We start from the raw sequence: 27,122 nt of genomic DNA on the forward strand, positions 1-27,122 counted from the left end.
CACAGCCCTCTCCTGATCCTGGATCTCACCATAGTGATGCAGACAGATACCTAATCTGTTTAGCCCACTGCAGCTCAGTATTCTTAAACACAAGTGATCCACCACTTCCTAGTAGCAGGGATTTCAAGTGTGTTCTGCCATATCCAACTGAATTTATTTTAAAGGGTTAATTGGAAGGTGTGTTTCAGGATGTATGTTTCATGAAAGTTAACCCAGGTTAACTATGGCTATGGATTACCTGAGAAATTTGCCTCCCATATCCTCTATAATATCAAGTAATTATTTAGATGTGCCCTAGATATATAAAGGCTTGAAATACTTGTGTGGAAGGGCTTCTCCTTGATATTCTGGTCTTGTCTTTTCATTTTCTTAAGTCAACAGTGAAAAGCAGGGAGGTATAGAGCTGATCTCAGAGTTGGGAAGGCCAGGGTTCAAAATCTGCTTCTTATCTATATTGGCTCAGTAACTGTAAGCAAAACACTTGTGCCGTCTAAACCTGCATGACATTTTCTAAGACTATAAGTTTGCAAGAAGGCAAAAAACATTCTTCTCCTGGAGCTCTGTAGATCAATGAAATTACTAGTTAGGTCTTGTGAAACCAAAAGAACGAAACAAAGAGTGTCTGTCCTTTCTTGGGGGGAAGGAGATTTCTAATGATGGTAAGAATAATGATGATAGTGACACCTTCTGCTTTCAAATATATCCCATCATTTATTCCATACAAATACTATTGTCTACATTTAACAAATGACAAAGCTGAGGTCCATAGAGGTTTAGCAATTTACCTAAAGTCAAACAGCAAATTTGTAATGGAGCTGGGACTAGATCTCATGTCCTTTCTCCACTAGACTATGCAGTTCCATATCAATATGTTTCTTCTTTTTCCCCACTCCTGCCCCCTTCCCCCAACACCTGATAGATTTATTCAACTAAATTATTCCTAGCTTATCTTTTAAAAATCTCAACAAATAACAAAAACAGTTCACTCATTGGTTGTGGTGGGTGGTGGCTTATTGCTATTGTTATTTATTGTTTTAACATATCTCTTTTAGGGAGTTCAATTTTTGACCAGTTAGTGGTTGATCACTTAAAAACTGCATGGGTTGGTAACAGCATCCCAGACTCAACCTTAAACTAAGGACCCTGAAGTCAAGCCAGTAATTCTAAGAGCAAAGGAGGGGAGGATGGGAAATTTCCTCCTAGATGTGTGAAACAGAACCTTTTCTCTAGTGATTCTGGTGAAATCACTCTGAAGATCTGCAACCTGATGCCCCAAGACAGTGGGATTTACACATGTGTAGCAACAAATGACCATGGGACTGCATCAACATCAGCTACAATCAAAGTGCAAGGTATGGCACCTTCTTTATCAGTTCATTTAAACTGGTGAGCAAGGGACCCACCTCAACTGTCAGCAAAATAAGTAAGATTATACTATTAGATTTCTATAGAAAAGAGAACTCAGAAGTCATCTAATCTGACTCCTACCCAAGTTATGAATCCTATCTACTTTTTATTAAGACAAATGAAATTTATTTTTCAAAAGAAATAATATCAAAGCCTTGCCATCAGCCCTGTCACTGAACCCTCAGGACCACCAGACCTTTCTAGCCACCCCATAGCTTGAAACCTCTTATAAGTGCTATCTCCCAAATTAGAATGTGAACTCTTTTAGTGTCATCTATTTTTTCATTTTTAACTATATTCCAGGCACTATGTGGCACTGTGAATAGAGTACTGGGACTAGAATCAGGAAGTTCTGGGTGCAAATTCACTCTCAGACATTTACTAATTGTGTGATCCTGGGCAAGACACTTCACATTGTTTGCTCAGTTTCCTCTTCTGTAAAATGAGCTAGAGAAAGAAATGGCAAACCCCTCCAGCATCTTTGCCAAGAAAATCCCAAGTGGGGTTAAAAAGAGTTGGACACAATTAAAAAGACTGAATAACAAAAAGCACTTAATATAGTGATGTGTATATGCTTTCCATTCTATAAAAGTCACTATTTTACAATCTATAACCTGAATGGCTGTTATGTCTCAATTTTACCTACAATAATGCAATACTTTATATCAACAAAGCCCCTCCACTGAGCTCCTCTCCTATGTTTCTGAGTTACTTAGAATCAGCATTCTAAGAAAAAAAAGCTGTAATATTGTTTTTGGTTGATTTGCTCAAGGTCACACAGTTAGGTGATTATTTAGTGCAGGTCCTCCTGACTCCAGGGCTGGTGCTCTATCCACTGTGCCATTTAGTTGCCCTAAGTTGAAATATTTTTAAACTAAATAAATATATGAAATACTAAAATTCTTGAAGAGGTCTATCAAAAAATATTATTTTGTTACATCTGAACAAATACATAGAGCTATATAGTTTCACCAAAAACAAATTTGTATCCTGCCTCATGTTCTTCTTGTCTTTGCTCACACTCTTTCCCATGACTGGAATAAACTCCTCTGCCAATTCTATCTATTGATCTTTTTTTTTTTGTTTTGGGTCTTTGAGGAGGGTAGTAGGAGGGGAGAGAGACCAGACCCATGATGGAAACAGCTTAGAGAATACTGCTTGAAGAAAACCCTGTTAGCTGTGAAAATAAATAAGAACCTATTCTACAATTTATAGCCTCTTCAAGAATGAAGGATAAACAACATCAATTTACAGTCAAAGAACTTCCGAAGGCACAGAAAGTTTAGCCTTGATGAGGGTCATACAGTTTATATATGTGGAAGACTTTAACCTAGGTCTTCCTGGTCTACAAGCTGACTCTATCCACATCAACAGGTTCCTCTTCTTTTCATCTTAGAATCAGACATTTCAAGTTAGAAGAGTCCTTAGAGGCCACACTTATTCAAAGTCTTTCATTTCCTAGCTGAATGACCCTTCCTTCCTTCATTCAAGGTCTTATCAGACACACTGGTGAATACGATCTCTTCCTCCTCAAATTTATCCTTTTTTGCCTTTATCTCCCTCCCTAATATCCAAGTTATTTGCCTACATGCCCTTCTCTGACATTAGATGTGAGTTACATGAAAGCTAGACAGTCAGTGAACAAACAATAATTAAGCACTTACTCTGTCCTGTGTTGTTCTAAATGAAAGGAATAAGGACAGCCCTGCCCCTGGAGCTTAGTTGAGATCTTCCCATTCTAATGGACAAAGACAACACATAAAGGAAATCTGAAAAGGGGAAGAGAGGAAGAGAATAAAAATATCTGGTGCAGGGGCTTGGTAGTGAAGACCTGAGTGCAAACCAGGGAGAAATGAAGTTCTATTGTGTATCCCCAGACCTAACACAGTGCCTTTCTTATGGTGGGTATTAAATAAATAACAGGTGAATCAAATTTAAATTATAAAGCAAAATAGTGTTTAGTTTATCCTAACTTTCATTATTTAAATTTTTTAAAAAATTATTCTAAATATCACACCAAATAAGATGTACATTTCCATATGCTATTTTAATTTTTTGTTGTTGTTGAATTGTTTCATTCATATTTGACTCTTCATGACCCATATGGTGATTTCTTGGCAAAGATACTAGAGTGGTTTGCCATTTTCTTCTCCAGTTCATTTTACAGATGAGGAAACTGAGATAAACATGGTTTTAATAACATGTCCAGGTTCACACAGCTTTAAGTGTCTGAATTGGGATTTGAACTCAGGACTTTCTCACCACAAGCCAAAGGACCCTATCCTCTGGGCTATCAGTTGTTTCATTGACCACTTTGAAAAAACCAATGAAATGCTATCTCCCAAGATATCTCAATTTCCTCACAATGACTAATCTTTTGGGTGTAATCCAGTTTTAAACAATAGAAGTACATCTCTTTCTGCTCACTCTTGTGTCTTCAGGTGTTGTGTTCAAAAGAAAAAAGCAGCAGTGAAGGCAGTTCCACTTGCTAAAAGCTACAGGAGTCCTCTAGCTGTCACCTTACTGGCTCCAGAACCAACCTGAAATCAGTAATACCAAGGTTCAAATCTCTAGGCAAATCACAGACTCTGGACTTTGGTTATCCTTCTATTAAACTAAAGTTTTGGCTTTGATGACTTTTAAGGTCCTTTCTAGTTCTAAATCTATAGCCCAATACCTATTTTTTTGTAGAAGAAACAGAGGAAGGAGAGGAAATAAGAAGGAACAAATCAGATAGAAGTAGAGGTGTGTGTGTGGGGGGGGGGGCAGCCTGAGAGGCATGCCATGGCTAACAGAGCTTCAAACAACTCCTAGAAAAACTCTGGTCACTGACTACTCCTGTTCTGAAACTCTTAGGCAGCTGGGTAGGGCAGCAGGTCTGGAGTCAGGAAGACTTATCTGGCCTCAGATACTTCCTAGCTGTGTGACCCTGGGCAAGTTATTTAACCCTGTTTGCCTCAATTTTTCTTCTATAAAATGAGCTAGAGAAGGAAATGGCAAATCACTCCAGGATCTTTGCCAAGAAAACCCTAAATGGGTTCATGGAGAGTCAGATATGACTGAAACAAGTCAGCAACAGATTCTTGGTGATCTCAAGTTGGGTCTAAGTCTATGGATGGGTTAGGGATTATGGGAGAAGATTATCCAATAGCCTATTTTATTCATTCATTCATTCATCCATCCATCTATTCATTCATTCATTCACTCATTTATTTAATTGCTTAATTCCTTTACTTATTTTTTCTTTTCTGGAAAGCTTCAAAAAAATAGTCTAGCTGCAAAATTTTTGTTCTACCTTCCATGGTAAATTTGTCAGGTCTTATCTTGCAAAGTATCTTCAAGAATAATCCTGTCTATGTTGGTCTAAGGTAGGGAATTACAAGATAATTAATCTAGTTCAGAGAATTTAAAGATTAGAGAGACCACATTCACCTCAATCTGACTACAAGGTTTATTGGATAATTGTATGCAAGTTAATAATTCTAATGTAGAGTCATTACTAGAACATGCAAGAAAATCATTCTAACCTAGTACCATGTGGGCCCAGTCAAATACTGTGAGATGGCTAAAATGAATACAAGTCTTTGAGCAGTTCTTATGAGTCTATTATGGAGTCTTGTGCATCCATAATGGATGAATTTCAGTTAGGCAAGAAGATTTCCCAAATAGCAAGGGTCAGTCAGACAGTAATTCATCTGATGGTATAGAGGGAAAAAAGAGTCTTTTATTTGGTGCTAAAGACCCTGCTTTACAAGCTTGGTTATTTTGATCCTGGGGCAAATCACTTAAGCATTGTTGTTGTCTGTTTTTCATCTATAAAATGAAGAAATTGAAATATATGATCTTTTAAGTCCCTTCCAACTCTTTAAAAAGACAAATATGATGTAAGATGAAAACAGTTAATGTTGGAAGACAATTATGCTAATGAATTTCTAGCAAAGCTGGGAAATTTACCAGACTCTTCTGAAATACAATTTGTTTTTTGGGGTTTTTTTTTTAGGATTTTTGCAAGGCAAATGGGGTTGAGTGGCTTGCCCAAGGCTACAAAGCTAGGTAAATTATTAAGTGTCTGAGACTGGATTTGAACCCAGGTACTCCTGACTCCAAGGCCGGTGCTTTATCCACTACGCCACCTAGCCACCCCTGAAATACAATTTGGAATAATGTGAGCAAATTCACTTAACAGTTGAAGCAAAGATCTCACTGCTGGGTCCAAACTCCAAAAAGTTCAGAGACAAAAAGAAAGAACTCATACATAACAAAATACAACAGCTTGTGTGTGTGTGTGTGTGTGTGTGTGTGTGTGTGTCTGTGTCTGTGTCTGTGTGTGTGTGCGTTGCTTAAACATAGGGCCTAACCTATAAGTTACTATAGAAATACTTATTTCTTTTCTTTTCCTTCCTTTTGTGATGATAAAAAACTGGAACAAAGAGAGTTCCCATCAATTAGGAAACTGCAGAATGAACTGTGGTATATGAATGTAATAGAATATCATTGTATAATAAGTAATTATAATAAGATATTTAGAAAGTACTTTGCAAAGTTTAAAATATTATATTAATAACTACTATTTTAAGGCATTCTGAGAGATATGGGAAGTATTATATGAAGTGATGAATAGAAAGAAGAACCAGGAAAACAATTTGTACAGCAGCCACAATAATGGGAGTGATAACAACACTAAAAATCCATTGAACCCCAAATAATTGTAATAACCAGTCTTAGTTTGAGAGATCTGCTCATGAAACACATCTTCCTCTTCTCAGTATGTTTAGGGAAGAACTATGGATGTTGAATGTGGTATATTCTATCAGACTGTGATTTAGGGGAAATGACTGATAAAAACAAAAGATAATAATATAACTCTTAATAAAGAAAATCTTCCAGTTCTAAATCCCAAATATGATCACATCATAAGATGATAGATTGAGATCAGAAAGAGATTTTATAGTTTATCAGATCCACTACCCCCCATTTTACAGATAAGGAAACAAGTCCAGAAATGTTAAGTCTGGCTAGTAAGAGTCAGAAGCAGGAACTGATCCAGGCTCCTCTCATGCTAAGTTCAACATCCTCTCCTATGGTCTTCTCAAACTTCAGGCTTGGGAAGAAGATATGTTAACTGGCAAGGATGACCATGGGAGAGGTGGGGAGGGAGAGAATGGATATACAAAGAGGTTAAATAACCTCTGAGGTCATATAATGGCTGACTTTGACCTTGGACTTCCTTAGGTGTTCCAGCAGCACCAAACCGTCCCATTGCCCAAGAAAGGAGCTGCACATCAGTAATTCTCCGATGGTTGCCTCCATCCAGCACAGGAAACTGCACCATCTCTGGTTATACTGTGGAGTACAGAGAAGAAGGTATAAACCAAATAGACTTCCATGATCTGATTGCTTGACTGGTCCCTTTGGAGATGCAGTTCATAATACATCCACATCCTCCAATAGGGTCATCACAGGGTTGGGGAGAGGGCAGGCATCCAATGTGCCGAAGGGACTTTCTCACCTTCTCCTAATGTGGCCAAGACACAAAAGACATGGCCTCTCTACCAAGTATCCCTTGCTTCTTCTTTGTGATGAGTCTGTCTTTTCCAATTAGATGCTTCTCTGATAACACTATTTACTTTTTTTGTTTTGCTGTTGCAACCCACGAAATAAGAAAAACAAGAGAAGACATGATCTGGTTAAATTAATTCATACTATGTTGTAAATGACTTCTAATTGACCCAGAGATAGCTTCTTCTCTTATATGGACTCTACCCCTACCTAAAATCATTTACATTTGTGCCACCTAACTTGCTCCCCAAAGTTCATGAACTTATTCCAACTCTCAATCTCTAACTTTTAAAAATCTTCTTTTGTGGATGGATTAGTACTTCCAGAACTTTGTTTTTCAGTAATTTTCTTCAGTCTCCCACTTTTTTTCTGATAAAATATGTTCTCTTGTTCTATGTTTGCCAAAAAAAAACAATTGATGTTTGTCCTTCATTCTCAAAGAAGACCATGCCCCCCAAAAAACAAACCATAAACAAAAACCTTCTCTGTAGCCTTAGGGATGAGTTAATTCTATTTTCATGATCAAAACCAAGGCAAATTCTACAGTCACCTTGCTTTTATTCAGGTTGCCAGTTCATTACAATCTTTCCTATTAATCTTTTCTACCACACTATCCTTAATAGTTTATGTCCTTAATAGCTGGGAATACTGAGGAGACAGTACAGCTTAAACTTTGGACACTTGCCTAGTCATTGAAGACCTGAGCTCCAGGACAGCCTTACCAGTTTAGAGTCACTGCCAATTACCCCATGGGCATCAGCTAGGGGATAGAATAGCTATATTTGGAATCAAGAGGACCCTAAATTGAATTCTGCTTCTGTCAATTTATTAGCTGTGGGATTATGGGTAAGTCACTTAACCCCTCTGAGTCTTGGTTCTATCACCTCTAAAATGGTAACAATAAAACTCAGACTGCTTAACCTCAAGGTCATTGTGAGACCTAAATGAGATAGATATGTAAAAAGCTTTGCAAACTTTAAAGCATTACATAAAAGTTAGTTATTTTTAACTTTACAAAGATACAAAGAGGAAGAAAATTATTTCTTATTTTATAACTTCTGGGACACCTTTGAACTCTATGCTTATTGTTACAAATTCAAAATGAAATAGATTTTGCTGACAGATCCTCCAGAAACCATACTTTATTCAAATTCTTATGAAGGGGTTGAACACTCTGCAAAAAGTTAGAAAACAGACTATGAGAAGTATTTAATAGTGTCCATAAGGACAATATAGCTTATTATGTGAAATAAACTTTCTTTGTTGAGTGGTAATCTCTTAATTTCTCTTCTTCTCCCTCTTGCTCCTCCCCCCTCTTGCTCCTCCCCCTCTTCTTCTGTCTCTCTGTGTTTCTCTCTTTTTCTTTGTGTCTTACTGTTTCTCTTTCATTTTCCTCCTTGTTGGATTCCACAGGTTCCCAGGTCTGGCAGCAGTCTGTGGCTTCAACATTAGACACTTACCTAGTCATTGAAGACCTGAGCCCAGGATGCCCTTACCAGTTCAGAGTCAGTGCCAGCAATCCTTGGGGGATCAGCTTACCCAGTGAGCCCTCTGAGTTCGTGAGACTTCCAGAATATGGTGAGCACTGATGAGCCCCCTAAGCCAGTATTACATTGATTTTCCAAGTCATATTAGAGTAGAATTATTTATTGCTTTGTTGGGGATAGGGAAAGTTCTAGATGGCTTTTACTTAAATTTATTGTCCCATTAGTTTCAACAGATTTTTAAAAACGCTTATGCACAATTGTTTATATGTTCATACTGTGGAAGAAAAACTTGTTTAGTAATTGTTTATCAGAGAAGATTTATCTTCTAGGAGAGAGAGTGAAAGGGAGAGGGAGGGAGAGAGGGGGAGGGGAGAGGGGGAGAGGAGGAGAGGGAAAGAGGGAGGGAGAGAGAAAGGTGGGGGAGAGAGAGGGAGAGGGGAGAGAGAGAGAGAGAGAGAGAGAGAGAGAGAGAGAGAGAGAGAGAGAGAGAGAGAGAGAGAGAGCATCAAAGGGGCAGAATTTCCTCTATTTATTGAAAAATCTCAGGGAATGTAAAAGGTATGTAAGAACAAAGTGAGTCCATAATGATAAATACTGATATCAACATATAATTATTTATTTATGGTAGCTAGGTAGGGCGGTGAATAGAGTGCCAGGTCAGTATCTTAACCCCAAATGGAGTGACCACGAGTCAGAAATGACTGAACAACAACAATAACAAACACAAACAAGTCACTAAATCTTTTGGATCTCCATTTCCTCATCTGAAAAAATAACAGAGTTGAAGCTAATTAGCCTTTTAGGTCCCTTCCATTCCCAGATCTGTAGACCTATGATAAGTACAACTTCCTCATTTGCAGATGAGGAAATAAAGATCCACAGACGTTGATAATTCAAGGTCCCTCAGCTAACTACTGGCAGAGTTAGGATGATAACCTAGACTTGACTTCCAGTTGAGTTTCTTTTCATCATACCATAGTGATGAGGGCTCACTAATGCATTTCATTATTTTCTAATAGACATTACTTAGAAACTGGTGTGATATAGAGTTTGCTTTTGATGTACTAGATATTTTCCATCTATGAAATTCCATTTGCTACCCCCATCTCCAGGCCTCTGCATTGATTGTTCTTTGTGCTTGGAATGCATTCCCCCCAACACCTCCGTCTTAGAATCCCAGCTTCCCTCAAAGTATGGAACTGATACCACCTTCTTAATGAGGACTTCCCTAATCTTCCTAGTTGTTTGTACTCTCTTCCCCTTGAAATGACTTGGCATAATTTTGTATATCCCCCCTTTAGAATGTATGATTTTTTCTTTTTTTATTTGTTTTCCAATTATATACAATAGCAGTTTTTTTGTAAATTTTGTTTGCAAGGCTTTGAATTTTACAAATTTCCTCCACTCCCTTCCCTCCCCCTCTCCTCCCACAGAAGGCAGTCTGATAATCTTTATATTGTTTCCATGCTATACATTAATCAAAATTGAATGTGTTGAGAGAGAAATCATGTCGAGGAGAAAACAAAATATTAGAGATATCAAATTTATGTAGTACCTAAGATACTTTTTTTAAAAAAAAAATTGAAGGTAATAGACTTTGGTCTTTGTTTAAACTTCACAACTCTTTCTCTTAATACAGATGATTTTCTCAGAGATTTCACTTTAAAAATGTCCCTGAATATTGCATTGATGGAATGAGCAAGTCCATTAAGGTTGATCATCACCCCCATGTTGCTGTTAGGGTATACAATGTTTTTCTGGTTCTCCTCCTCTGGCCCAATATCAATTCATGCAAATCCCTCCAGACTTCTCTGAATTCCCATCCCTCTTGGTTTCTAATAGAACAATAGTGTTCCAAAACATACATATACCACAATTTGTTCAACCATTCTCCAACTGATGGTCATTCACCCAATTTCCAGTTCTTTGCTACCACAAGCATGGATGCTATGAATATTTTTTGTACAAATTATGTTTTCACCCTTTTGCATGATCTCTTCAGGGTATAGACCCAGTAGTGGTACTGCTAGATCAAAGGGTATGTGTATTTTTATTAACCTTTGGGCATAATTCCAAATTGCTCTCCAGAAAGATTGGATGAGTTCATAGCTCCACCAACAATGTATTAGTGTCCCAGATTTCCTACATCCCTTCCTACATTAAACATTGCCCTTTCTGGTCATCAGGACAATCTGACAAATGTGAGGTGGTACCTCAGAGATGCTTTAATTTGCATTTCTCTAATCAGTAATGACTTAGAGCAATTTTTCATATGACTATGGATTGCTTTGATTCCCTCAACTGGAAATTGCCTTTGCATATCCTTTGATCATTTGCCAATTGGGGAATGGCTTATAGAATGTATGCTTTTTGATGGCAGGAAAGAGGTCCTACTCTGAAGAGTCTTATATTCTTCTCCAAATCATTTTACAGATGAGAAAACAGGCAAACAGGATTAAGTGACTTGCCCAGGGTAGTAAGGGTCTGAGGTCAGATTTGAACTCAGGAAGATGACTTAGAATAACTTTGTATGTCACCCTCTTTAGAAAGTCTACTTTTTATATTTTTTGATAGATATATTCAATAGGAGTATAATGTAAGTCTCATCAGGGTAGGACCTGTTTAATTTTTAATCTTTTCATGCCAGAAGTGACCTGTACATAGTAGTACCTTAAAACTACACAGGTGGTAAATACGAAAAGTGATGTTCGACTCAAGGTCCATCTACTCCAAAGACAACTTTCCTTTTGTTCTATGTACTTAAAGCCCCTTGCACTGGCATTCTATGATCTGTAATTCCTAGTTTCTCTGTGACATCCTTGGGAGTGCAGCAGCTCCCTCAGAGAGACCTGAAATTCTATATCCCAGAGTTTTAGTCATCTCAGAATTGAACCCCACCCAGTTCCCTCCAGGTCCCATGGGTCTGATCTGCCTTTAAGTATAATAAATATGAGAAGACCCTGTCACTTGGTCACAAGTTTAAGTAATTTGTTCAAATTCACCCAAGCAGTAAATAAGCTATCAGAGATACATAAACCTATCCAAGCATACTGGAGGCAAACTAGCTAACCAAACTGAGGTAGAAAGTGTAAAAGCCCAAAGAAGAAAACATTCTGGTGAAAATAATTCATACCAAAATATGAATGACTGATAGATTCATTAATATCCCAAGAAAATTTGATAGCTAACATCAGAGAAGGATAAGAAAAATTTCAATACTAGGGACTAAGAAACAAAAAAAAAATCCAGTGATGGTGGTCTTGCCTGTAATTCCTGTTACTAAGGAGGCTGAATCTAATAGATTGATTGATTGCAGAGCTCTGAGTTACAGTAAGGCTAAAACAGTGGGGCGTCTACAGTGAGTTTGACACCAGTATGGTGAGCCCCTGGTAGCAGAAGAAAACCAGGTTGCTTAAAGGGCAATGAAATGGCCAGCCCAGGTTGTAAAAAGAACCAGACAAAGTTTTCAGGGCTAGCTGCATTTCCAGCCTGGTTGAAATGGGGAGATACAAAGCAATTTTGTTACTACCTATATTTTTTTAAATTATGCAATAAAAGTTAATAATTTCAAATACAATCCCTCTTCTTTAAAGGTTAGAATGTTTTTGTTGACAATTAAATTTGTAATTCTTTCTAAAAGAATTTTTTTAACAGAATATCTCTGGGATTCTGCTGGAGCTTTGTTTTCCCATGACATTCTCAACATCTCCTATATGTTTACTCTCTTCCAAAGATGCGGCAGCTGATGGTGCTACCATTTCCTGGAAGGAAAATTTTGACTTGGCTTACACAGAGCTGAATGAAATTGGAAGGTAATACTATAGTTTTCTATTCTGGGGCTTGCCTGGAATAAAACAATTCACATGTATATGTTCATGTCAAAAAAAAAGTTTTAGTTTTTCTTTATTTTGAGTAAAGAAATGAATAGTCTGATAGAGAAGATTAAAAAGTCAGTCTCAGGGGTCAGAAAAAATTGGGTTAAAGTCTTTTCTCTGATGCATACTGCCTGTGTGACCATGGTTTATAGAATCAGTCATGAATAGACCTGGAAGGACTTCAGAGGTTATTTAAGCCAGCCTTCATTTTACAGTCTATATTTCTCAGGGAGGTTAAGTAATTTGTTCAAATTCAAGTCATAAGTAAGCTATCAGAGGAATTCAAACAAAAGGAATATCAGAAGAATTCAAACTCTGGTCTTTTGACTCAGAGCTAGTGCTCTTACTATAGGAGTCCCCTCTAAAGAAAAAGAGGGAGTTACTGATCTATATTGGGGAGGGAAATTACACACTGGAAGATTCCCACAATGGTGGAAATCATACATCTGGACCAAAAAAGTAAAAAGGAAAAAACCTGAGGGGGAAAAAAGTAGGGAAATATCTACTCATCCAGCTTTTTTTCCTGCTAATGTTAAAATATTTAAATACATATTCTAAGACACAAAAAGGAAACATCCTAAGAGAAAGATTAATCGGGGGGGATGTTATATTTCCTCTTGAAAAAAATGATGAATAAGGATCAATACTTCATTTTGTTAGAAACTCAAATTGTATTGTGGGGGATAGGGGAAAATAAGAAATATAAATGAATTCGTACAAATCACCAAACCTAGAAACATAGCATGAGAAGTCATGAGGCCTAAAGAACATTGAGGTCAGGAGACCTAAGCTCTAATTCTGACTATCATTACATCCTTGAACTTGGGGGGAGTGACTAGCTCTCTAATTTCACTTTTTTATCTGTAATAATAATAATAAGTAGAGGTTAGAGTATCAGACCTGAAACTGCCTCAGTTTCCTCATCAAAAACTGAGCTGGAAAAGGAAATGGCAAATCATTCTAGTATTTGTGCCAAGAAAACCCCAAATGGGGTCACAGAGAGTCAAACATGAACGTAAGTCAGACTTAACAATTAAAAAAACAACAATAATTGCCAGCATTTAAAGCAGCAGACAGTGATAAAGTGACTTGCACAAGGTCCCACAGATAGGATGCATCTGGGACCAGATTCTGAACTCAGATCTTCTTGTCTCTATGTCCAGCTTTCTATCCACTATGACACCTAGCTACTTCTCATTTCATATGCTATTATTAGCAGGTGATTTTGACTGGAAGTAAATCTTGCCTTTCTCATCAATTGTCAATCATAGAATTTTAGAACTAGAAGGGACCTGAGATATAGTCTAGTCCAACCACATCTTTTTACAGATGAAATCATGGAGGATTAGCAGATGAAAGGACTTTCCTAAGGTCACACCTAGAGCTAGGCTTCATGTCTAGTTTCTCTGTTTCCAAATTAAATGTTCTTTTCACCATGCCATGCTGCCCCTATATTTAAGAAGCCACAGGTTATGTCTAATTTTTTCTCAGTCTTCTTACCATTTTTCTTTTGAATTAAAAAAAGATTGTTTAAAAAGAAAAAAATAACTGAACTTTAAAGAAGTAAATAAAGCAAAATAAATAAAGTAAAAAAATAAAGTGAAATAAAGTAAAGAGACACCAACTTTATCTCTTTTTTTTTGATCTTCAAAGAATTAGTGTCATATAGAAGTCCATGTGGTGCAATCATGGCCATGATGGTAAATGTTGAACAACTGGCTCCCTGAAAGGAAAAAAAGTACTCACAATACAATTTTAACTTAAATCTAAATTATTTACATTTTCTTCATCATGTTCTTAAGTCTAGATAATCAGCAATAAAGGTTTGATTTGTAGTATTTACTGATTTCTGATATGTAAACTCTCATATTTTAACAAATGGTTCTGAAGAACTGGTACAGGCCAACTAGCACATTCCAGGGAAAGAGCATTCTCTTTTGGAGACAGAGGACCTGTGTTCGAATTCCACTTGTGATATGATCTATGTGACCTTAGACAACTTTCTTGATTCCCAATTTCTTCACATGTAGAATAAGAGAGTTGGAATAAAGATTATCTTCCACATCTGGACATATGATCCTCTGATATCAAACCATGTGATGACTGGTTAAGGCATCAGTGATGCTCAGTCTAGACAAAAGGACACTTATTAGGGTCATGACCATGGTCATTGTCTCAAAATGGTTGAAGGGCTGTCATATGGAAGGGAAGATAAGACGTTTATCATAGCTCAAGACAAGAGAATTAAGCTGATAGATGGAAAAGGGAGACAGATTTAGGCGTGAAATAAGAACAAAATTTCCCAATAATTGTAACTGTTTAAAAATGAAATTAGCTGACTTATAAGAAAAATGTTAAAAGTATTTTAGCTAAGACTAGATGATAACTTTTAGAGGATTTAGTGGAGAGTACTCAAATCGGACAAGGGGTTGAACTTACTGATCTCTCAGGTGTCCTTCAAATATAAGATTCTGTGATTCTAGTTTCTTGCCTCCCTGAGACTAGAAAAATGGAGCCTAGGTAGGAGAGGTTATGAAAGATCTCTTGGACTCCTGGTAAAATATTAGTGTCTCAATATACTGAAGGCAAATTTTATAAATCACTGAAAAAATGATCTAATATTTATTCATAAATCTTGACGGAAGACTGTTTCTCTTTTCTCTGATTCCAGGGGTCGGTTCTCTATTGTGAAGAAGTGCATTCACAAAGCTACTCGAAAAGATGTTGCTGTGAAATTCATTAGCAAAAAAATGAAGAAGAAGGAACAAGCAGCACATGAAGCTGCCCTCCTCCAGCACTTGCAGCACCCTCAGTATGTCACACTCCATGATACCTATGAGTCACCCACGTCTTACATCTTGGTTTTGGAGCTGTGAGTACCAGTGGCCTTTCTCTGACACCATCTCTGTTCATTTAGGTGGAAGCAGGTCACCATCTGGACTTGTGATCCCAAATGGATAGTAAAAGGAGCACTGACTCTGAAATCAGAGAACCTAGGTTCAAATCTTCTCTCCAATGCTTACTACCTATGTGACTAAGTTACTAAAACCCCATGGCCCCCAGTTTTATTATTAGCAGTAGATTATTAATAGATTCTTTTCAGATATCCCTAAGAAATTAGGCTGGAGGAGAAATGAAGGCTCCCCCATTCTTCTATACACCCCCCAAAAGCACAGAGTATTTTTTCCCATATAGAGATAAACTCTGCAAAGTGAGGCAAGGCAAAATCACTCTAAAGTTTTGAGGATTCATCCAACTGCTATCCCTCTTAACCCCAGAAAAGGGAAAAAAAACCTCAGATGATGAACAAGCAGCTAATGTCCCATTGTTCTCAGGGAAAATAGGAGTAATAATAGTCATAGAAAAACAGAATGTTAGGGTATAATAGACCTTGTAGTTCATCTAAACTAATTTCATTTTGCCAATCAAGGAACAGAGACCACAAGCCTGACATCTCATGGTACATCATTCAAATGTTCTAATGCTGTTCAATACCAATCATTAAACATTTATGTTTATAATGTCAGGCTCTGTTTTAGACAAAGATGAAAATGAAACAAACCTTGGAATAATACTGGAGAAAAAACATGTACACATTATGAGCAGATAGGTGGCACAGTGGACAGAGTGCCAAGTCTGCAGTCAAGAAGTCCTGAATTCAAATACAGCCTCATACACTTACTAGCTGTGTGACCCTGGGCAAGTCACTTAAGCCTGTTTGCTTCAGCTTCCTCAAATGTAAAATGAGATGAAAAAAAAATGGCAAACCTCTCCAGTATCTCTGGCCAAGAGATCCCCAAATGGGATCTCCAAGAGTAGGACATGACCAAAATGACTGAACAACAAAGAAAATAGTTTTTGAGTTGAACTCTGAAAGAAACAAGGGTATTCATTACACTCCACTTTCCATCTCCACACTATTTCACTAGTCATTCATCATAGTTGGAATACCTTCCTTAGCTGCATCTCATAGGATTAATACAATTATAGATTTACAGCTGGAGGTGGTTGCTGCCATCTCCTCATCTGACAATTAATTAAAAATGAGAGTAAGGGAAAGTAAGATATTGAGACTGAGTTTGTGATCTGGGGGAGAGGTAGGGATACTGGAAGAACAATAATACCTATATCAGAAATAGTAGAGTTCAAAAGCAGGTAGGTTTTGAAGAAAAAATAACAAGTTCTATTTTAGGCATTTTGATTTTGAGATAGCTATAAAATTTCCATTTTGAAATGTTTTATATCAGTTGTTGAATTGATGTTCAGAGAAAAGAGATGATATGTATACTTACACATACCTATCCAAACACATATGTATACACAATACATGTCAGACAAACACACATGCACATGTTTGTGTAGTCTATTAATACCTATTATATATATATATACAAACATGTATGCACAATACATATATAGGCATGCACACCTTTATATTATGTGTGCAAGTGTTCATATTTGTACACATATATAATATATATAAATTATCTGCCTTAAAGAGGATACTTAAATCCAGGAGAGTTGATGAAGTCACCAAGAAAAAGATTATAAAGAGAAGAAATGTGGGGCCTAGGACAAAGCCTTGAGGGCACTCAAAAAACATGTATAGTTTTGGGGTCTAATGTCAGATAGACAATGTGCAGTGATGCCTCTTATTACTATAAGCACCATCCATTTCCTTTTCAAGATACTTGAAAAGATGTGCATGAAATTTTCCAAAAGGATGCTACCCTGAAACTGTTCACCAAGCCTGTTAGATAGATTTAGATTGATGATTCTAGTCCTGGTTATTTGTTTTAACAATGGCCAGATCAGGCTAATATACTGACAATTTATGATTGTGTCATACTGGTAGGTAGAACTGGCTTTTTTTTTTAATAAGGCAGGGGAAGTTTTTCCTGTTTAGCTACCTCTAAAAATGTCCAACTCTTCCCACTTATCTCATTCTTATAATCAAAAGTGTGTCCTGCTGTGAACAGGAACTGACAGCTTTAATATTTTTTTTATTCAGATCACATTGTGTAAAAACCCCCTCATAACACAAAGGACCTGGGTTCACCTCAAGGGATTTCCTCGTTCTCTTAGTTCATAGTCCCTACCCATAGGAAATATGCATTGTCTTTCCAGAGATATTGAGACTGATTCCTCACTTTTAAACTCATATTTTATAGAATCAAAGATTTAGACCTGGAATGACCCTTAAAGGCCATTCAGTTCATCCCCCCCCCCCCATTTGAGAGCTAGGTGGCATAGCAGATATAGTGTGGGCCTTTGAGTCAGGAAGACATGATTTCAAATCCTATCCCAGGCACTTAGTAGTTTTGTGACCCTAGGCAAGTTACTTAATCCTGTTAGCCTCAGTTCCTCAGTATAAAATAAGTTAGAGAAGGAAATGGCAAACCAATCCAGAATCTTTGCCAAGGAAACCTCAACTAGGACATGAAGAGTTGGACAAAACTAGAAAATGACTAAACAACAAGACCTTAGAGCAATATGTAAATATAAGTTATTTTACAGGTAAGAAAAGTGAGGCAAGAGAAATGAGAGCTGAATCCAGGAACTCTGCCTCCAAATCTATCTTTCCACTGTATCCTGTCACCTCTTAATCAATCAATATTTATTAAGGCCCTATATCTGCTTCTCTTCTCTAACACTGTCACCCCTCTAGTGCAGGCTCTCAACACCTCATACCTGGATTATTGCAATAGTCTGCTAACAGGATTGCCTGCTTCAAATCTCTCCCCACACCAACACATTCTCCATTCAGTCATTAAACAGATTTTCCTAGTGTACAGGTCTGACCATGTCATCCCCCTATATGATAAATTCCAGTTGCATGTTAGACTATTAGTCTCTAGACTCTTTGAGGGCAAGGACTGTCTTTTGCCTCTTTTTGTATCCTCAGTGCACTAAAAAAGTGACAGTGTCAGAGGACAGAAGGGGATGTATGGAAATATATGACAATGTGAAATCAACTATCTTTGGCAATAGATATGAAGGGTGAGAGAGTGAAGAATTTAGGATGACTTCTCATGTCACAGGTTTTGCTCAAAGAAAAGGAAAAACAAAATAACAATCTCTAATGAATAAGCATTAGTCCCAGGAATGTGTATTAATCTCCAGATTTACACATATAACCAAAATGCTGAATTTTGATAGTACTGAGTATGAAGGCTCCCCTGGCAGAAGCTCTTTCTCCCACAAGCCCTGTCTCGACCTACTGCCCCCTAACTATTGAAGCAGGACTTTAAAAAAGTTCCCTTCCTCTTTTGACTTTCAGCCTCTCCTTGTTCCCATGTTCCATGGGACAGTCAGTCTATTTACTAGTATAATAGACTAGCATCTGTCTATAATATCTCCCCTAACAAAACAAGGGCAAAAATCTTCAGAGTATTCTCCTTTCTCACAGTCCCACTGCTCTAGTCCCATAGGCCTTTCTTTTTCTCATCTGCTCTGTAACTGAATTCTCTTACTTGTGTCTCCCACAAGTTAGTGGAGTTGCTCCTAGAGAGAGAGAGAGAGCGAGCTCCTTAATTAGATCTGACACAGTCTTGATTATCCTTTTTGATCCCTAGGGTTTAGCAAATGCTTAGTACTCAGTAGGTATTTAATGTAAGTTTTTTCATTCACTCAATGTCTCCTAGGTACCAGCCACAAAACGTTGAATTATACACACTTTATTTTTGCCAGTTACTCAAAAGGAAGGGAAAGTAGTAATAAGGAAAACATCCCAGTACCTATCACATTTCTCTGCCTCCTTTCCTCTGGTTGAAATTTTTATTGTCTGAAAATTATACCTGATACTATGTATAATGATCATGCAAAATATGTTAATATATTATATAATATTCTTACATAATGACTTTACATACAGCAAACATTTTATGCCTGCCATCATTCGTGTGCATCAACTCCAGAATACATCTATGTCTTTTGTGACTAAAATCCTAAATTACATATGCTAGTCTAGTCACTAGTCAAATAACTCAGGTTCTCCTGCAGGAGCTTGTTGCCCTCTCTGGATGTTCTCTCTACTAATTATAGGGCAGAAGTTGTTTTCAGGAATGCTGTCCAATGTCCCATTTCCAACTCTTACTATGTAGATAAACATGTATCAGTCACTTAAACCTCTCCAAACCTTAGTTACCTACTGTATTTAAAGGGAGAAAATATTGTGTGAATGGAAACCCTAACAGGTTTGTTTCTTTTTCATCAGCCTCAAATGAGATAAACTATACAAAGTACTTTGTAAACTTTAATGTTCAAAAGTGTCCTTATATTCTTGTATTGTAAAGGTCTGATAATGCCCCATACAAAGATCTAATACTGAGAAACAATGAGTGCCAAGAAAACAGTCTATATTATCCTGAACCCAGCATTAGGCAAAGTGTATTGATTCATCTCAATTCATCTATGTAAGGTTCAGGATTTACATTCATGCTAATCTTCCTAGTTCTTTCTTTGTTCCATGGCCCAGGGTTCCCTCCTCTATAAGGGACTCTGGGCTCAGTTAGACTGCTATTCTCTCCTGGGGACCTGGAACCTGTTTTTTTCTAGGTTTTTTAGTATTCTTGCCTTGGAAGATTCAGATGAAGTATGACTGATGTTTAAAGCTTTCCTAAATATGAGTAACATTTCCACAAAGGTACTCAGTAAGCAACATGTATCTCAAGCATGGGACAGTATTATATTTAATCTACCACAGATTCTTCCTATTACAAAAATGACATGAGACATAAAAGAAAGGGAAGGGAACACACATTTGTTCAGTGCCACCTATGTGCCAGCACATTACAAATATCACATCAATTGATCTTACAACATTCCTATGAGGCTGATGCTGTTATTATCCTCATTTTACAGTTGAAGAAACTGGGACAGATGGAAGTTAAATGACTTTCCCAAGGTCACACAGCTATGAAGGTCTTGGATCAGATTTGAACTCAGGTCATCCTGACTCCAGGTCTCCCTCCACCGGTTTTAGCCTGTAATCCTGTGAATCTTAAAGGAACGGGTCCCAGTTACTCAAGAGGAAGATAGAAGGGGAAAATGCCCTAGTATTTAATTCATATAGAGTCAGAATTTTCCAACTAGGTAGAACAGTATTTTAGTTCTCATTTAAAGCAATCTCATTTTACAGGCCAAGAGAGAGGAGATAAATTTTCCAAGGTCCAACAGTTAGTTAGTGGCAGAACCATGGGCAGAAAGCAGGTCTACTACTAAAATAGTCATTCCACAAAACCACTTTGGTTTGTACAAGTCTATTATACCGTAGACTGGGTTTAGTGAGTCATTAATTACAGGGCACAACTTTCTAGAGTCCATATTGTCTCCCCTCCCATGCCGCTGATGCAAATTCCTAGGGAGCAATACAGGGATCAGTACGAAAGCAATCTAAGAGCAAAGGAAAAACAAGAAATGGTGGCCCCTAGTGGAGAAATAAATGGCACCATAGATATGAAACTAAATTTATTTAGTGCCTACTACATGTCAGATACTGTTCTGGATAATTTACTAACTGGAACCTTAGAAAATTTGTCTCCTCTCTCTTGGCCTATAAAATGAGATTGCTTTAAATGAGAACTAAAATCCCATTCTCCCTTTATCATACCTTGCGTCTAAGTCCCTTTTAGTTGGAAAATTCTGATTCTTTATGAATGAAATACTATGAATTAAATCCTCTTCTATCTCTTTCTTCCTCTTGAGTAACTGGAACCCATTCCTCTAAGACTCATGGGATCACAGGCTAAAAGAGTGGTGGAGGGAGACCTGGAATCAGGACCATCTGAGTTCAAATCTAATCCCAGACCTTCATAGCTGTGTGACCCTGGGCAAGTCATTTAACTTCCATTTATCTCAGTAATTTACTGTCTTTTCATTTTTGAAGAAGACCAAGGCATCAGGGAGGCGATCCCATGACAAGTACATGAACTAGATTTGAGTGGGGGTAGGGCTGTGCTAAGTCACCAGTCTCACTTTCTCTTCCACAGTCATGTGGGTCCAGTGGTCAGATATGAACCAGGCAACTGGAGATGATCCTGGATGCAAGGTAGTCAGGGTTAAATGACTTGACCAAGGTCACACAGCTAGTAAGAGTCAGGTGTCTGAGGCTAGGTTTGAACTTCCATCCTCCTGACTCCAAGGCCAGTGCTCTATCCACTATACCACTTAGCTTTTCTGGGTACTAGGGATACAAATACAAAGAAAAAACATTCCTTCACTCAACTCTATTTCTATGACATACTGGTGATAAGTGTAACCTTCCCCTGGATATATCTCTTGGCAAATCTAAGTAGAAGCTGCAACTACAGACCATAAGGGGAAAGAGCTGCATTAGGAATCTAACTTCATGTGAATCAGCAAGAGCAGGTTTTTTACTTCTAGACAAAGGCAATTAGATGACACAGTGAGTAGAGTGTTGACTCTGGAATCAGGACCTGAATTCAAATCCAGCCTTATACACTAGTAGCTGTCTGACCCTGGGCAAGTCACTTGATCCTGACTGCCTCCCATCCAGGGCCATCTCCAGTCTTCCTATTCAGATCCAACCACTGGTCCCAGATGACTCTGAAGGAGAAAGTGAGGCTAGTGAGAGCACCCTCTCATTCAAATCCAATTCACTTGCATGTCTCAGCATCACTTCCTTGATGTTATAGCCAAAGATCAAAACATCACTTCTAGAGAAGGAGAAATTAAGGATCCATGGAAGCCTATATGGATCCCCTAAAAAGAAAAATCCCATTCTATCCTACCTTATGGAGACTATTCCCTGCATCCAGCTTGCTTCTTACACTGCATTTAAAATGAGAGAACAGCATGGCAAGATTCATTGACTGGACAAAAAGCCAGGACAGCCCAGAAGGAAAGGAATTATTAACAAGGAATATGGGGCAATGATGTCCCAAAGACCTCAAAGATAAGGATTTTTATGTGAAGAATTCACAACTGGCCCTAAATGTATGAAAGCTCAGGATTTTATTCACAAAGTTCACAGATTTTACTTTTTTTCCTGGAGAGACAATAAGTTACTTAAGGAGAGGTTGAAAAACAAAAGTCTAGACCAGAATGCCTGTGGGAAAGAAAAGAAAACAGTCATAAGAAATGACTGGGCTTAGACTCCAGTGAGTGAATATGGCCTGAAAGGGAATGTGGGTCAAACTTTTATAGTCTTATCTACTTCCTGTGAAGAGAAGAGTCAGGGAAAAACAGGTTAAAGGGGGATCCCACCCCCTCTATGTGAATGGGGTCAGGTAGCCACTTTGGAAGATTGAAAGAAAGGAAGCTGGAGGAGGAGTAGAGGGATGAGCTGAGGTTGTTCTTATCTTGGAGAATTTACATTTAACAAATGTTGAACAATAGGAGGGAATCTGTATCTGATTGTGGCTTATGCTATAGAGAAAGCCCTCAGAAAATATCAGACAGGTACAAATAATATTTTCTTAATATTAAAAAAAACTAGACAAATATTTCCTTTAATAGAATTGATTTTGTGAAAGAAGGTTCTTGATGGAACTCTCAGGTCTACCCCTGTTTAGACATATTATCTTTGATCCGATGACCCTGGTCTCTGAGGTACACAAACTACTTCATCTCTCAACTCCAGGCATTTTGGGGCCCTCTCCCATGCCTGGAACTCTCTCTCTGCACTGACTACAGATCTTCCTGGCTTTCTGTAAGTCCAAACTAAAGTCCCACTTTCTACAGGAAGCCTTCCCTAACCCCTGTTAATTCCTGTGCCTTTCTCCCTCTGTTAATATTATCAAGCACCTTCACTGAGGATGAACATGGTTTCAAGGTCACTACCACACTGATGGCAAATTCTTCAACTTGAAAAGGCTACAAGCCAAGACCATGATGAAGGAAGTGTTGGTTGTGGGATCTTCTGTTTGCAGATGACTGTGCAATCAGTGTAGCCTCTGGAACTGAGAGGCAATAAAATATGGATTGATTCTCTGTTGCTTGTGCTCATTTTTGGTCTAACAATTCATCACCATCCATCTGTGGAACCATCAGTTAGAAAAAATGGAGAAAGTTTGAGTACTGTGGACAAGTTCACTTAAACTAGGCAGTGCCTTTCCAAGAAGGTACACATTAACAGTGAGATTGACACTCGCATTGCCAGAGCTAGCTCAGTATTTGGAAAGCTCCAAAGGAAAGTGTAGGAGAGAAGAGGTATTAAACTGACTACCAAACTGAAGGTCTACAAAGCCATTGTGCTGACATCATTTCTGTATGCTTGTCAAACCTGGACAGTCTACCAGCACCATGTCAGGAAAGTGAATCACTTCCATTTAAATTGTTTTTGCAAGATTCTGAAGATCATTTGGCAGAAGATACCAGAAACTGGAGTCATTTCTTGAGCTAAATTACCAAACATTCCAACATTACTAGAGATAATACAACTACAATGGGTTGGTCATGTTGTTAGAGTGCCAGATGTACACTTGCCAAAAATATTGTTTTATGGAGAACTCACACAGGACAAGTGCTCAGAAGGGGATCAGAAGCAATACCGAGACACCCTGAATATCTCACTGAAGAACTTTAGAATTGATTGTACTACATGGGAGACACTAGCACAGGACCTCCCAGCATGGTGTGCCCTCATCAGTGAGGGTGCTGTGCTCTATGACCAAGGTAGAAATGAAGCAGTTCAAAGGAAACAAGAGATATGTAAATTTAGGTTAATCACATGGACTATTTGTGCCCAACCTGTGGTAGAGCATTCCAGGCTCGTATTGGTCTGATCAGCTAGTCAGACATGCTGTCATTTGTCTTAAACATAGTGATATCAATTTGGTCTTCTTTGATAAGGAAGGACAAGAACCATTCTGTATATAGCTTGCTTTGTTGCATGTAGTCTCCACCATTAAATTGAAAGCTCCTTGAGGGTAGGAATTACCTTTCGCTTTTTTTGTACCCTTCATACCACCCTCTCCCCCCTCCCCCATGCTTAGGACAGGACCTTGTAGGAGCTTAATATTTGACTGACTGATTCCAATGCATGCTGGATCTGACTACTTGCAGTTGTTCCTTGAGATTCTATATAATTTGTGTGCATGTTAAGCTTACTCAGAGTCATATTAAATGGACTCTGCTTATTTACAAATCAAGGCACAAGACCTATTTCTTCTGAAAAAAATTGAAAGTAACTAACAAAACACAAGATTTTTCAAGGTTTCATCAGGGAAGACACTGTTTTTAATATGCTGAAATATTGAATAAGACTAGTAATTGAAATTCTGTTAGCTTAGAAAACTCCTAGATGAGGGGACTCCTACTAACCAGATCAATACCTTCTCAGCAATGTATACTCTTAAGAGAGCTGCCAAGAATACTGAGAGATTAAACACTTTGCTCAGAGTCACACAAACAGTATATGTCAGAGGCAAAATGAACTTCCAGGCTCCAGGGTGGGCTCTATCCACTCTACAACACTGCCTCTCAAAGAATCTAAGTACAAAAGTTCTTATTGTGGTTGTTCTGTTCTTTTTTGGTTATGTTAGACTCTTGGTGACCCCATTTCGGGTTTTCTTGGAAGATATTGGAATGATCTGCCATTTCCTTCTGCAGTCCGTTTTACAGATGAGGAAACTGAGTCACACAGGGTTAAATGACTTTGTCACACAGTTAGTAAATATCTGAGGCAGAATCTGAATTTAGGAAGATGAATCCTCCTGACTCCAGATCCAGTACTCTATCCATTCTGCCAAATAGCTGCCTTTCTTACTATTAAATTTATATTAAATGTGAATTCATGAACTTTCCATACCTCTAGCTTTGAATATCATCCTGAAATGGATCTTAAATTGAAATACATTTACAAACAAAAGAAATAATTTTTCAGGGAGGTCCTTATAATGTTTGTTTCTAAAACTTTTTTTTTCTTACCTTCTTTATCTTTTCTAGGATGGATGATGGCCGACTCTTAGACTATCTCATGAATCATGATGAACTCATGGAAGAAAAAGTTGCTTTCTATATTCGAGACACCATGGAAGCCTTACAGTATTTACACAATTGCAGGGTTGCTCATTTGGATATCAAGGTAATAGGAAGTATGGGCTAGAGACTAACCCTATGGGTTTCATTGATTCAGATGGGATAATTTTCCTCTGCCAGGTCAGGGAAGTAAGTTATAATTTTAGAGAATTAATAAGAGTAGAGGCTAATGTATCCATCATACTCTAGAGAGGGGCCAGAACTAATTTAAAATATAATTAGGAAATATTTAACAAAATAAACTAAATCAATATGTAATCTTTATGTACAGTTTAGTGGACTCAATTCTATTTGATTCTTACACCACTGGCCTATAGTATTGACTTTCTGAGAGTCATATCATTAGCATATTTCAGAGGCAGAATTTGAACCAAACATTGCTCTAAGGTCAGCTCTCTTATCTACTACCATAAAAAAGAAAGATATCTTGCACAGTTATTACCCTAAACAAACATGAATTGCATTTCAATTTGTTTAGAAAGATTAGAACTTCAATGAATAAGTACTTACTATTTGTTGGGCATTGTGCTAAGTGCTGGGATACATAAGGAAATAAAAGACAGTAAAAGCCTCTAGACTACTGAGATCAGTTTCTATATAAAAGAAAATTCTTGGGGGTAGCTAGCTGGCATAGTGGATAGAACACCAGCCTTGAGGCAGAAGGACCTGAGTTCAAATTTGACCCCAGACACTTAATAATTACCTAATTGTGTGACCTTGGGCAAGTCACTTAACTTCAATGCCTTACCCCCCAAAAATTATTTTGAGGCCTAATATTATAGAATGTTAGAAATAAAACTCCAATGAGTATATTTTACAGATGAAGAAACTAAAGTCCAGAAAACCTTATACAATTAAATTAGTGGTTAAAAAAAAGGCTAGAAACAGTTTCCTAACTTCTTTTCCATAGAGCAGTCTTCATAACTTTAAATCTGGCCTCAGACACCTATTAATTGGGCTAGTATGTGAACCTGGGAAAATCATTTAACCCTGTTTGCATCAGTTTCCTCATCTGTAAAATGAGCTGGAGAAGGAAATGGCAAACTACTTCAATATATATATATCAAGAAAACCCCAAATGAGTTCATCAAGACTCAACAATAACAAAATTTCTTTTGCACTCTAGCATGCTGTCTCTCACATATGCACCATATCTAGTAATGTCAGCTGGAAAGTAAAAGGACGAGAAAGGGGGGGGAAGGGCTGAAGTGACTTCCAATGACTTAGATCACCAGTCAATTTTTTTCCCCTAAAATATCCTAGTTAAGGAAAGAAAGAAATACATTGTTGATTGGGTTTGTTTTCCATGAAAGATAATTTACTAATAATTAAAATCTCATGGTCTGAAACCAGAAATGAAATTGAGACTCCAAGGGTATTGCAGCAGCCAATGAGGAGATGAGGGAGTTATCCACTGGTCTCATTCATTATTTTTATTCCATAGCTCTCTCTTCAGCCAACAGTGAATGATGATATCCACAGTACCTAGCACAATGTTTGACCCTTAGAAAGTACTAGGTACATAAATGTTTTTTTTATTTGCTGAATAGCTGTTTATGCCATGGCAATAGGTCAATCTAATCATGGAAGCCAGAGGAGGAGCCAAGGGTCACATCTGTTCAGGAAGCCCAAGTTCAATCCTACTTTGCTAATAATCATTGAATGTCCTGACCCCTTCTCAAAAAACGTATGTCCTCTCTAAAAGAGTTAACATTCTTCCTAAGTGAAAAGAACAGTAGATAGAGCTTTGGACCGGAGGTAAAAACCTGAGTTCACTTCCTAGTTCTGTGAT

At 37.7% G+C, this 27,122-nt stretch overlaps 1 protein-coding gene across 1 annotated transcript in view; it reads left to right on the plus strand.

Annotated features, from left to right (window-relative positions):
- The window catches only part of KALRN (kalirin RhoGEF kinase), a 1,044,937-nt gene that overhangs the window by 1,015,808 nt on the left and 2,007 nt on the right, over positions 1-27,122 (plus strand). Inside the window, exons 21-26 of the mRNA XM_074214693.1 lie at positions 1,231-1,352; positions 6,640-6,771; positions 8,380-8,544; positions 12,187-12,265; positions 15,000-15,200; positions 25,238-25,376. Of these exons, the coding sequence (XP_074070794.1) occupies positions 1,231-1,352; positions 6,640-6,771; positions 8,380-8,544; positions 12,187-12,265; positions 15,000-15,200; positions 25,238-25,376 (838 nt within the window). The remainder of the gene's footprint in view (positions 1-1,230; positions 1,353-6,639; positions 6,772-8,379; positions 8,545-12,186; positions 12,266-14,999; positions 15,201-25,237; positions 25,377-27,122) is intronic.

This window comes from Macrotis lagotis, chromosome 1, assembly GCF_037893015.1.
Source record: "Macrotis lagotis isolate mMagLag1 chromosome 1, bilby.v1.9.chrom.fasta, whole genome shotgun sequence".
NCBI lineage: Eukaryota > Metazoa > Chordata > Mammalia > Peramelemorphia > Peramelidae > Macrotis > Macrotis lagotis.